Here is a 14,133-nt window from a genome sequence, read left to right as displayed (position 1 = left end):
CCTTTGTCCCAATTTCTCCTCTCCTCTCTGGGGGCTGGGATGCCTGAGGGCCAGCCTTAGCAGTAAAGACTGAAGCAAAGAAGGCATTCGGTAACTCCACCTTCGCTGCATCCTGTGTCACCAGGGCCCCTTCCTTGCTCAGCAGTGGGCCCACTGTATCCCCAGTCTTCCTTTTACTGCTGATGTATTTAAAGAAGCCCTTGTTATCTTTGACATGCATTGCCAGATTTAATTCCAAGTGGGCCTTGCCCTTCCTCATCGCATCTCTGCACACTCTGACAACATTCCTATATGTTGTCACTATATGGAAAACACATTGAGCACTAAGTAACATGTATACACAAAGAAATATAAGCAGCCTAGCATCCTCTCACCTTCTTCACAATGATGACCTTTAAATCCGAGAGGGCAAAGGCAAATGTAGGAATCTGCTTTGCTTGCAGTACAGGTACCACTGTTGATGCAGGATGCCTCGTCACAGATGCCACTGCTACACTCACCTAAGCACAGAGCCAGAACATTGATTTATCAGAGAAGTTTGTCAAAGATTTATTTGGCTGTTGATCATTGTTACTAGCCAATACAATTTGCCCCCCTGCTTAGATTCTTTTCCAGTTTGGCAAATGGTGTGCAATTTGGACAAGGTAACTTGATTTTTAGCACTTTTTTTAGTACCAGACCAGCAAGACACCTTAAAAAATATAGCAAAAATCTGCCCTTACTAACAAACCATGACAGCTGTAGCTGTCCATTCCCTGGATTACTATTCTTCTGCTCTTGTTCTGATATTAATTTTCTCGTAACACAGAAATCTCTCTAGATTGTTTACAAGCACTATGACTTGTTTGATTTCAACTACTTGAAGCGCTTCTTTGTTCATTGTAAATTCATGTAATGGTAAGCATGGAAGGTGTTAATCATCATCAACTAATCTTTTTAACCAAAATGATGTTGTCAGACCTCTTGTCTGCACTAAAAGGGATTCGTATCATCAGCATGTGGGCTTTTTAAGAAGCGTTTCTACATATGCTGGCACATCACCTAAAGTAATAAGAAAATTATTTCTTGCTGGAATTAAGCTGAAATTACTGTAGAACAAACAATGTACTCATTTACTTCTTAAAACTGTATCTATATGGTTAGATTACACAAGGTCAAAAGGACATCTGATTAAGTTCTTGTTGATTTTGTTTACTTTCTCTTTTCTTTTAGCTTCTGATTAAATAATTATCTCCTTGTTGACAGTAACAAACTTATCCTATACATTAAGAAAGCCCAGATAAGACATTTGTGGTGTGCAAGTTTAAGGATGTGATTTGGAGGGGCACTTTCCCAGTGCTTATGACAAACTAAGAACTGAACATCTATTTTGAGGCACATTAAAAGATCGCCTCTGAGATGACACAGGTGATTTCTGCAGGTGAGCTCTGACAATAAATACTGGAGAACAGTTTTGTTACCTGAGATGACTGACAGAATGCTCGCAAAACTACTGCAAGAAGGGGATATGCCCCTTTTGTTTTGTTTAAATACAGCACTCTGATTGTAAAGACAGTTTCCAGACCAGGACTCTACATACATTCAATAAGGTACTACTGTTACAATGGTGCCAGCTTTACAGTTTGATTTCCCATCCCGTAGCCAGAAAGAAAAGCACAGAGAAGTATGCAGGTGTAAATGGCTGATGTGCTGATTCATCCTGATCACTCTGCTGTCCATAGTGGAAAATAACCTTTTCTCACTGACTCAGGACAGGGGCAGTAATAACTCTCAGGTCATCTGGTACAACTGCCTGCCAGATCAGACTTGTCTCATATTGCACATCTACAAATCTTCCACCAGGCCCATTTTTTGTTGTAGAGCAGGGAGGTATGAGTACAGCAGTCATAATGCAGGGCTCCAGGGCTAACCCAGGGAGCATAAGCAAAATATATAAGTCCCCCAGAAAGGAACAAATTCTCATTCTACATTGAAGGGGACAATTACCCCTTCAAACAGCTTCCTCATGCCCAGCTGTGGGAGCAGGGGTGCTCTCAGTGCTCATTGAGCCATCTTTTTCCCTTCTGGGCTGCATCGTCATGGCTATGGTGAACAGGAGCAGGATGGGTATCTAGTCTCTGAGATCCCTCACATACTCATCAATTATCATGACAGTGACAGGAATGAGTAACACTAGCTTGGTTTTATAGATGAGGAAACAGAGTCAAGACATCTGGGTAAACAAGGATCTAGATGTATTGAGTTTGAGACACAAACAGAAAACTGAGACAACGCTCATCTTCACTGTGTCTGCCGCACTGTTAATCAATGATGGCAGTATGCTCAAACAGATCAAAGTTAAACAAAGTCTATGAGAAAGAGAAAAGGACAAGGAAGATAATGGTAACATAACAAGTCACAGGCTCACTGGTTTGAGGGACAGTTTGAACCAGAGCAGTATTGGTATTTAAGGACAGGCTGTTCTCACAATTTCTCAGTGACTTATCACAGCCTTTGGACCAGCACAGGTGACTACATCAAAAAGGCAAATCACAGGTCTTGGCTGCATCTGCTTGGGTGCAGTGGCAGATGAAGGAGGGAAGCTGCAGTGGGAATACAGGGTCCTGCTGTGCCTGCTCTGAACCATGAGCTCTGCCACCCCTGTCAGCCTCTTAGCTCACAGTCCAGTGGGATTTCTACTGCAGCCAGCAGAGATAGGGCAGGATGGACCCCTCTCCCCCCTACCCTCAGCTCTACAGTCCAGGTTCCACAGCACCCCTGATTTATACATTGTGCCAAGAGGAAACAAGTCAAAGACTGGCTAGCAAAAAACATGCTTTAACCCCAGTAGAGCTCACTTGCAATTTATTTGTTGTAATTAATTTATATGGCATATTTTTTGCGAGTCTCTTCTGGTATAGATTCACATAAGCATGTGCAGCCACATAAGGACAGTAAGTCTCTATTGCTCAGTTTTAAGTCACACATGGCAGAACCTAGCCTTTGTTTTCATTGATGTTGATTGTTAATGCAGTAGTATGTGAAGCACTCATGGATGGTCACCCAAAAGGTGATAGAGATTAGGGCTCAGAGAACTTTAGCAGGACTTTCATCTATCTATCTATCTATCTATCTATCTATCTATCTATCTATCTATCTATCTATCTATCTATCTATCTATCTATCTATCTATCTATCTATCTAAATTCCATAGATTCTCATTCTATTCTTCCAAAGCCTTATTCTTTTCAGCATCTGTTTCTTGGGCCAGTCTGTCCCCACCCCCGTATTGCACAGAAGTTTGGTCGTGTTATCTACAGAATACAGGTGATTGTTAGGAAGTTTCTCATTAATCACTTCCTTCTTGGGATGCCAAAGGCAGAGCTATAGAAGAGAAGAAAGATGACTTTGTGGCTGAAGCATGGCACGGAGGTTTAGTGATATGGGATCTATTTCCTGCTTTTACTGCTTGATTTCTGACTTGGGTTTACTCTTACTCTTAAACTGTTTAGACTGGGAGGTCATTAAAGCAAGAATTTTGTTGCCCTGTCATTTTTTCAAGTGCCCATTACATGGATGAAAGGGAGATGAATAAATAAGACAAGACTAGTTAATTAACTTCCCTACTTCTCCATCTTATAATCTGTGAAGGGGACATAATGTTATAATACCAATTTATTAAAGCTGTTGAAAGAATTCAGTCCATGGTATTTTTAAAGCATAATGGAAATGGAAACAACGGGTGGTCGACAGGAAAGCCCATTGGCCTCAGCAGTAACGGGGTTTCATGGAGAAAAGCCCTTTGTAATGGCCATAGCACTCCTGTGGGTCTGAAAGATCTTTGCATTGCTTTGGGCAACTGCAATGATGCCTTTAGGCAAAACACATTTTGTTGTGTCCACAGTGTTTTAAATATAAACACAGCATGCATACTATTGATTTCTGATGATATGACTGTGACAGACAGGAACATGAAGAGGCATCCTGAGAGATGTTGGCAGAAATACTGGTGCAGACATAATTATACCAGCAACTCTGAGTTTCCTGTTTGCTCATGAGAACTGGTTTTACTATTATGCTGAATAACAGCAACCACAGGGTTTTTGGTATCCTGCAGTGAGGACTACTTGTACAATGTGATAAAACTCTCCTACTACAGACCCGGCAAAAGCAATGTGCAAAAGCACAGAGAAATACTATGCCAAAAATAGAGACCACACTTTCCAACTCTCAAACCTGGACCATTGTTCAATTTTTCTCAACAGGCAAAAAAGGTAACCCCTGGTTTATCACTGATTAAAGACCCCATACCATTACACTTACCAACGTCAGCACCACTGAGAGCTTTCCCTAATGGCCAGGGTCTCATATCAATTATCTTTCCATTGATGCTGAGTGACTGAACGCAGCCCTGAAACCCACGGTTGGTTCCTGCGGCTCTGATCAACCAGTACATGCTGGGGGCACCACCAACATAGAAGGGAGTCCGGAATGTAATTTTACTATATTGGCCCTGAAAGTAAAACAGAGAATCACATGATGTAGAACAGATATAACACAGTATAACTAATTAAGCAATGCTGTGTATAATAACTTTTTTTCCTCCACAAAGAATTGTGTCAGGGGATGTGCAGGTTGCTCACCGGTAATTCCTCTCCATTAGTAATTTTTCTGTTCCGTCTATCACTTTAAATGTTACTTTTTTTGCACCCACATCCATCATGATAACATGGACTTTAATGCAAAATAAAAAGCTTAAAAATCACTGTGTTCTGAGGAGAGATTGTGATCTGTCTTTTGCTGCAATTTTGTCCTTTACTTTTTCAAAAATAATTTGTCTTCTAAACTGTAAGCCCTGAGGGACAGAGACCAATGGGATATTGCCTTTTGGACAGAAGCCAGCAAGTGCTTATTGTTGAATAACAATAAAATGGCAAAAAACCAACAGTAAAAACCAAGACAAGGCATAAAGTCACGCAACTACAATTTCAGTGGTGTTCTGCTCACTTTGCCAGCACTAAATTTACTCCCCATCCTTTTCATACCTTAACCTGCCTATAGAAATTTACACATACAAGTTTACTAACACTGCTAAAGTACACAGGAAGGAACAAAAAAAAAAAAACCACAGCTGAACAGAACTTTTTGGACCATTGAATAAACTCCATACTACTGTGGAAACTGGAGTCATAATTCCTTCCATAAATTGATCAAAATATATATCTTCTGCCTCCTACTCAAAGACTGTTTCAAAACCGCACTGCCCTTTAGAAGAAAGCATTAAAAATTCCCACATTTATTCATGGCCAATTTTTACCTATGTGTCCTTCTGCCAGTGATGACCTTTGGCCTAGAAGTTCTCTGGATTTTTCACCCCTGCCCTGCCTCCCTGGTATTTATAACAATAAATTATATCCCCGTAGCCTATATTTTTCCAGGCTAAATAAGCCAAGGTTATTGAGTCTAGAGGTGTTCACTGCACAGTGCACTGCAGAAGGACATCAAACAGATCTCAGTTGCAGCAGGGAAAAATAATTCAGGAGAAGCCTGTGGCTAAAGAGAGTTCTGATGTCCACAGGGTTTCATGGTGGGCATATGCTAGGGCTGTGGGCATACAGCTCTCTAGCCTGTCTCCAAACATTTGCCATCTTCCATCGCCTTTGATGCTCCTGACCTCCTTGGTCTGCCAAGCTCCTTTTCTCTCGTGGGTGCTCTCCAAGACTGTTCAAGTCAAAATGAACCAGGTCAGAAAAGACTACCACTCTGCTGAGACTAGTCCAGCTCATTCTAACTAGGAAGGGCTGAGGAGGACTTACTGGAGCAACAATACTACAGGAGCAGCAAGTTCTGGTGGCAAGCAGCACCTGGAGTAATTAATTTTTTTTTCTGATATAGCTGCAGCTAGAAAAATGTGTGTCCACTGTCAAACACTTCTTGTAATAGACTCTGTGGACCATAACCCTCCTACTAGCCTTTTCTTGCACCATTTGTTCTTCGATGTCATCTTTCCTGGCTATGGGTGATCATAGCCATGCTTAGCCAGATGCGGTATTACCAAAGTGCTGCTCAGTGGCATTAATCTTTACTGAACATATCTCTCCTGATTCATATTTGCCCTTTGCATGGCCTCATAGCATGGGTATCACATAGTGACACATGACAGATGCTGAAATGCTTTCCTCTCTCATTTTCAGCTGATGAGAACTCAATGCACAACATTTTTTCCCTTCAGTGCCTGTACATGGAAGTGTAAAGTAATCATAGAACCACAGAATGGGTTAGGTTGGAAGGGGCCTTAAAGACCATCTAGTTCCAAGCCCCTGCCATGGGCAGGGACACCTTCTACTAGACCAGGTTGCTCAAAGCCTCATCCAACCTGGCCTTCAACACTTCCAGGGATGGGGCATCCACAGCTTCTCTGGGCAACCTGTTCCAGTGTCTCACCATCCCCATAGTAAAAAATATCTTCCTTATATCTAATCTAAATCAACCTTCTTTCAGTTTAAAGCCATTACGCCTTGTCCTAGCACTACACATCCTTGAAAAAAGTCCCTCTCCAGTCTTCTTGAAGGCCCCTTCAGGTACTGGAAGGCTGCTATAAGGTCTCTCCAGAGCCTTCTCTTCTCTGGGCTGAACAACCCTCAGCCTGTTCTCACAGGAAGGTGTTCCACACCTCCAACCGTCTTTCATGGCCCTCCTCTGGACTCACTCTAACAGGTCTAGGTCATTCTTGTGCTGGAGGCCCCAGAGCTGAACACAGTACTCTAGGAGGGGTCTCACAAGAGCATAGAGGCAGAATCACACACCTCGACCTGCTGGTCACAATTCTTTTGATGCAGTCCAGATATGGTTGGCTTTCTGGGCTGCAAGCACACATTGTCAGGTCATGTTGAGCTTCTCATCCAACAGTACCCCTAAGTCCTTGGCAGGGCTGCTCTCAATCCCTTCATCCCCCAGCCTGTATTGATACTGGGGGTTGCCCCAACCCAAGTGCAGGATGTTGCACTTGGCCTTGTTGAACTTCGTGAAGTTCACACAGGCCCACCTCTCAAGCCTATCAAGGACCCTCTGCATAGCAACCCTTCCCTCCAGCATGTGGACTGTGCCACACAGCTTGGTGTCATCAGCAAACTTGCTGAGGGTACACTCAGTCCCACTATCCATGTTGCCAACTAAGATGTTAAACAGTGTCAGTCCTAATATCAACCCCTGAGGAACATCATTCATCACTGGTCTCCACTTGGACATGGAGCCATTGACTGCAACGCTTTGACCGTGACCATCCTTATCCACTGAGTGGTCCATCCATCAAATCCATATCTCTCCAATTAAGAGACAAGGATGTTGCGTGGGACAGTGCCAAATGCTTTGCATAAATCCAGGTAGATGATGTCAGCTGGTCTTCCCTTATCCACCAACACTGTAACCCTGTTGTGAAAGGCCACCAAATTTGTCAGGCACAACTTGCCCTTAGTGAAGCCATGTTGGCTGTCACCAATAATTTCCTTATTTTCCATGTGCCTTAGAATAGTTTCCAGGAGAATCTGCTCCATGACCTTCCTGGGCACAAAGGTGAGACTGACTGTTCTCTGGTTCCCTGGGTCTTCCTTTTTTGTGTTTTTAAAATTGGGGGTTATGTTTCCCCTTTTCCAGTCAGTGGGAACTTCACTGTACTGCCACAACTTCTCAAATATGATAGATAGTGGCTTATCAACGTCATCCACAAGTTCCCTCAGGATCCATGGATGTATCTTATCAGGTCCCATGGCCCTGTGCACCTCCAGGTTCCTCAGATGGTCTTAAACCTGATCTTCTCCTACAGTGGGTGGTTCTTCATTCTCCCAGTCTCTGCCTCTGCCTTCTTTGACTCCAGTGCTGTGGCTTGAGCACTTGCCAGTGAAGACTGAGGCAAAAAAGTAATTGAGTACCTCAGCCTTCTCCATATGCCAGGAAACCAGGTCTCCTGTTTCCTTCCAGAAAGGGCCTGCATTTTCCCTTGTCTTCCCTTTATCAGCAACATACCTACAGAAGCTTTCTTGCTTCATCTTCAGATGTCTGAAGCAGCTTTTTTCAGAGCTAGGAATGGCATGCTAATAGTGGTTATCAAAGTGAAGAGGAAAGACATCTGAAGCAATCTGCAACTAACTCTTTTTTCAGTGCCTTGACTTCATTTTTGTCTTCTGTGCTGGCAACAGATGAGCAAGTCAAGACATCTTCCTCTATTATATTTTATCCTGGTGGCCTTAAATGAAATTGTTGGTGTTAACATAAGTCAGGGTAGACTCTCTATCTTCATTATTGTGCTTAAATCTATGTCCACGGTATACACGTAATTACACTTCTGTATACAAACCTTCTGTGGTTATGCACATATTATACATAAACATACACACATATACATATAGGTCTAATTTTTCTGGCTGAGGAAGCAGAACAGTTCTTTGAGGCTTGAAAAAGAAAGCAGTCAGGGACAGCAGCTATAAAACCTGGCAAATGTTTAACAGTAGCCTTTATCTGAGACTAGTGAAATGCAGCAGAAGGGCGGCAGAGCAAGTATGGAGAACCACAGGGAAACCGTGATGGGATTCAGCACTGGCATATTTATCTAGACTATGTGTGTGGAAGAGTAATCTGTACACTCATCTTGGTTCAATAAATGCCCCAACACTGATAAATAAAAATGTACCTTTTAAATCTGATCTGACTTCTGCAGGCAAGAAAAAATGTCATCATAACCTTGAGAGAGCCCAAGGTTGAGCTGCAGGTGCGGATTACCTACCTGAGATTTTCCTGTCATTGGAGCATCATTGTCCATCCTGAGCCAGCCATTCAACCCATCTCTGAACAACGTGACACTGTGCCAGTTTCCCAGCTTGATTTTATTTTCACTTGTTATGACAGCAACTCCTGTGCCACAGTTGAACCTGGGAGCATGAGATAGAGGGGGCAAGGTGACAATCTTATATTAACCAAATAACTGAAAGTTGTTTTTAGGCTCCAAATATTCCCTTTGCTCCTGGCAACCTGTCTGTTTCACACTGCAGACCACAGGAAAATTATACAGCAGGTCTAGATGATCTGTTCTGTTTCAAACTTCATTATCTGTCTTTCTCCCATGGAGAAGATTTGGCATTCTCTGGCCATACCAAGTGCATTGCAAAGCATGACAACAGCTGAAACTCTTTCAAGATGGAGGGTATTACAACCTGAGTTCCCGTTATCACAGTAATTTCTATTGGGAATTTTTCTAGCTTCCCAGTGAAAGGCAGTGCTACATTAATAACCCTGCAATTCTATATGAAACTCAGTACTGATTGATATGGAGACATCCCAGAGAGTCTCGGTGGAGCTGAATGTGCACAAAACATGCTATTTTCTCTGACTGCCATTCAGTGCAGGTGAACAGAAACACAACTAAGGCACATCACCCTCTTTTTATTCCCCGCTTTCAAAGGACTCACCCTCCCAAGTAAGGAGATCCTTGAGATACTTTTTCACATTTTGTAACTATGGAACTGCAAGAAACCCCTTCCATCTTTATTTATAAAACCTGCAACTCCCATCTAAACAAGGGATTTAAGATGAAGTTCTATGCCACTTGTTGGCATGAAGTCCTTTATTTTGCTACATTATCTGCAGGTCCTTTTGCTGTGAAGCCAAGACATTGACTCTGCACAGCTCAATATAGCAAATGCTTAGCAAATGTAGTGGCTCACTAGCATTTCTGATAATATAGCAATAAGCCCCAGTCTAATGTCTGGAAAAAAATAGATTATTTTGCCTTTACACCAAGGTCTGATTAAAAAGAGTTCAACAGGACACATGTGACACACTAAAGAAGGATGAGAGAAAAAAATACTGAAGGACTGTTAGATTAAGTAATACTGTCCATTTTTTGCACTGCATGGGGCACAATTCAAAGACACACAGACATTTATCACGTGTGTAAAGTCCCAGGAGGCAGCAATGGCCCCTTCTCTTTACATCATATTTAAGGTGGAGGCTTTACCTGAACTGTATGCTACGTCGGATGATTGCTAGTGACATAAAATCACCACGACCATGTTCATTTTCTCCACAGTATAACAGCAAACCATCTTCTGATTCAGCCTGCAATCACAGCATCACCATGAAAAATCAAAGTCACAGTGAAAGATAAATGCAAGCAGCATTGGGGACTTTTCTCCAAAGGGACAGCATTTTTCAGGTGGAGTTTTTAACTTGCAGAATGAGAAATTGGTTGATTGATTCTGAATTCTGCATTTGAAGAACCTCAAAGAACATTGCCTTAATGCTTAAATGGTTTAAGAACATCTCTTCTACTTACAGAACCACTGCCTGCCAATAATGGATGCAAACATTTCAGCTGAGTTTACCAACCTCATTTGCATTCATTGAAGGTGAGGCCAGATCTTTAGAATCCAAGATTATGTATAGGTTCACCACAATTATATTATAAGCTATACCAAAGCTAAGGTATTGTTCCATTTTCCACAGCATCAGAATAAGAGAACAAAATTTAAAGCTCCTATGTGAGCTTGGAATTGCTTAAACTTACCCTGAATTCAAGGGTAATTTGAAACGTCTGGTAGGAGTTTTTCAGTGGTTCAAAGGTGATGTATGAGTATCCAGAGAACTGAGGATACTGGATAATAATATCTGAGAAACAAAGACAGAAGCATGTTAATTAGCAGTTTTCTCCCATATAAAAATCGATATACACATTTAGTGCTAGATAACATCGGGTGAAAATGTAAGACAGAGTTCCTCTAGAGACAACCATTAGTCAGCAGCAGTCAACAATCAGTTAACCTACTGCCTTGTCCTCCCACCACCTTTCACAACTAATTCTTTTATTCCCAAGGACCTGGTGAACTTGGAAAGAAACAGGATACTGAGGGCCAAATACTGCTCAACAGTTTAATCACTGGCTTCAGTGGAACTTTCTCCAGATTTTCATCCTTGTTATAGAAGACAGAACCCATCTACTTCATATTTATCTCCTTTTAAGAATTCACTTAACACAGAAACAACAAAGTAATTTTTGTTTTGTGAGATTATAAAAACATATGCGGGAAACGTGGCCAGAGTCCACATCGCATTAGTCACTGCTCCTCCATAGTTACTGCAACCAGCATCTGCAGAATCCCTGGATGTCTCATAGGAGTCCAGCAGCTTTCAGTGCTTCTCTCTAGTCAGCTCAGGGCTGAAGGTAGAGGAAGTGATGGGCAGAAGAGTCCCTGCAGGCATCTCTCCATCCCTGGCTGCAACAGTGGCCCTTCATATAGCTCTTGCCAGCTGGTGTATTCAATCCTCACCCTTTTTTGTCTTATGTTAGAAGACCATCCTGGCTTCAGCACAGAAAAAGAAAATCAGAAAGATGTCTCACTGCTACCTTTGGAGCTCATTTTCCTAAGAAGCACTGAGAACAGACACAGTCTCGGGCCTGAATTCTTATTTTTCCAGTGGATCTAAGTCTAATGAGGAAGGAAGGAGTCCTATTCCCCTTTGCTTTTTGAATACTGAGTGGGTTTTCCTTGTATATTTGGACCTGGATACAGAGCACTCAGCCTTTTTGTTTGCAAGGCATACATTTTCAGCTGAGGTGAAGAGAACTGGTGCTATAAACCTGAGTGCAACTGCAGCAATTAATTCATGCCCTGACCACAAGCAGAACTGACTGGACCAGAGCGCCATGCAGCTGTTGATTGTAAAGAAAAGTCTGTTTTCATTCAGATTAATATATTAATTAACAATATTGGCTGCTGTGGAGAAATTCAGTATAAGGGAATATTGGTACATGATGCTACTGCTTACCAAGGAATAACACATTCCCTTGTGAAAAATGGTGAGTTTGGACAGACGTGAACAAACCCACTTGTAGAAGTTGTATACAGTTATGTCAGTTCAAATAAATCCTTGTCTCTTCATACTTGATCAAGGCCAAAAATCACATCTGCAGCTGTTCCATGTGGCTGAGTCACAACAGATTGTTTTCAGAATGAGCTCTACGCCAGCACCAGGAGAAGATCAAACACCGTCAGTGTCTGTTCCCCAATACACAACACTGTGCATCACGAATGTCTAACATGAAATGGCAGAAGAAACTTGTGACCCTAATGCTGTGCTGTGTGGCATAGCCTTGGCAGATCAGATCAGCATGCAGACGGACTTATCAGCTCTTTCTTAGGTGGTGTGACAGCACCACTGCAAGCAATGGGACACTTGCTTTGCATGAGCTCTGGCATTCACGTGACCCTTTGATCACCAAACCAGAAGAAAGATAACTCCAGAGGCAAAAAGAGCAGCCTGCTTCTGGCCTGGTAAGTGAGCTCAACTGGCTCACCAGGTGATCAGCTCAACATCAGACCCAGCGAAAGGGCAAGGTTAGGTCTGCAGAGGGAGACAACAGGAAGGTGGCAATGGAAAGAGAAGGATGGCCTCCTTCAGCTCAGCAAGCTCTTGCCCTGACTGAGATGCCCTGCAGAGAGGTGAGAGGATGTGTGGCAAGTCCTGACTGAGACAGGACATTGACTCAGGCTTCAGGTCATGCTTTCTAATCTGGGGAGTGGGTTTTGCTTCTCCCTTTTCCCAGGCTGCCTAACACAAGTGCTGGGGCTACCACTCCAGCACTTCTGCCTTGCAGACCATGGGGAAAGACTCCTCTAGAGATGATTTTAAAATGGGGGTCGGTCTGACATCCCTGCAGGGTCAGCATCATCCAATGAACAATGCTGAAAATGTGGATCATTCAGGGATTCAGCTGCAGGCAAAAGGCAAGGATCAAAAGCTGGTTGAATGTCCCTGCTGGAAGCTGTGGATGCCATAGCTGGATGATGTCAGGCCTGGGTGCCTACCAACATGCCTGGCTCCACCACCATCTCACTCCTAGGTAGGGGAAGGAGAATTAACCTTCCCTGTGCATCTTCATATGGGGTCTGCATTCAGCTTCATCAAAGAATAACTTCTTCAAATCTAGCTGAGGAAAGAGAAGCAAAAGGGCCAATGTCTGAACTGGGATGTGGAAGCTGCTGCTGTCCTCAGGGATCCATTAAGCCCAGCCAGCTATTCCCAAAGCACACTTCGGTTTACTGTGAAGCAGCTCCTTGCCCCAGACAAACAGATGGCGGCAGCAGTGGGCATGCACAAACCTACCTTCCGCACATGTCTCTCCTCCTTTTCCCAAGTTGCAGTGGCAGCGCGAGCCGCCCCGGTCATAGTCATTGACACAAAAGCTGTCTGCAGAACAGATGGCCTCATCACAGGAGAGATCAAAGAGGCGTGCTGCAGAAGACAGGCCTCCCCTCCTCACTGCCCGAGCCATAGTCGCCCTCACTGTGGTTGACGGCCGTGTGGTGGTAAGAGTGGAAGTAGTAGGTTCAGAAGTGGTTGTAAGGATCCGTGACAGGAGCCTGGAACTAGACTCTGGTGTGACCTTAGTTTCAACCAGAAATTTTCTGTTGCCCCCTTTGATAGCAGGAAGCGGTCTGAGCTGAAAGGAAATAAAGAAACATGAATTCGGTAAAACCTAAAATGCTGCATGAAAAATAAATTAATACCTTCCAAGATACAGATCTGAGGTAACAAATTCATCCTCACTGAAAAAAAGAAACAACCACTTTATTATATCTGAGAATATAATATCAGATATTAAACTTCCTGAGAAGATCAAACACTATGAAGTATTGAGACTATAAAGCAAACAGAAACGCAGAGGTGGAATCTTGATATTTACCTCTTCTATGTAAATGTCGTAGTCTGAGTCATCAATATCAAATCCATCATCATCACCAGTCACTGTGTCTGTGATATACCGATGCCCATAGCTTCCACTTCCTAACTCCTCAGAGCCTAAAAAGACACAACTGGCATATTCAGTTCATGTATTTTTTTCTCTACACACAGCAACTGAGATCTTACTACCCTCTGATTCACCACACTGAAATCTGAAATGGTGTTAATGTTCATCCTGTGCTGACAATGCAAGTGTCAGCCTGAAGATGGGAGACACTGTCCAAGTGATACACATGCAACTTAAAACAAAGTGAAAACCTTCATTAAGTCACTTCTTGCGATTCCCAAACAGAGCAGGGAAAGCTCAGTTCTCCCACTGCAAACTGACTTTTATCTATCATTCTTTCAGGAGAACAGCTC

General features: G+C 42.9%; 1 protein-coding gene across 1 annotated transcript in view; it reads right to left on the bottom strand.

Annotated features, from left to right (window-relative positions):
- The window catches only part of EGFLAM (EGF like, fibronectin type III and laminin G domains), a 77,686-nt gene that overhangs the window by 22,296 nt on the left and 41,257 nt on the right, over positions 1–14,133 (bottom strand). The window contains exons 8-14 of the mRNA XM_064438636.1: positions 13,715–13,830; positions 13,135–13,471; positions 10,538–10,638; positions 9,989–10,089; positions 8,759–8,903; positions 4,303–4,492; positions 375–500 (exon numbers count right to left, since the gene is read on the bottom strand). Coding sequence (XP_064294706.1) covers positions 375–500; positions 4,303–4,492; positions 8,759–8,903; positions 9,989–10,089; positions 10,538–10,638; positions 13,135–13,471; positions 13,715–13,830 — 1,116 coding nt within the window. The remainder of the gene's footprint in view (positions 1–374; positions 501–4,302; positions 4,493–8,758; positions 8,904–9,988; positions 10,090–10,537; positions 10,639–13,134; positions 13,472–13,714; positions 13,831–14,133) is intronic.

Source organism: Phalacrocorax carbo, chromosome Z (genome assembly GCF_963921805.1).
Source record: "Phalacrocorax carbo chromosome Z, bPhaCar2.1, whole genome shotgun sequence".
Taxonomy (NCBI): domain Eukaryota; kingdom Metazoa; phylum Chordata; class Aves; order Suliformes; family Phalacrocoracidae; genus Phalacrocorax; species Phalacrocorax carbo.
Note: the sequence above shows the minus strand (reverse complement) of the source record. Positions and strands in the feature narration are given on the sequence as shown.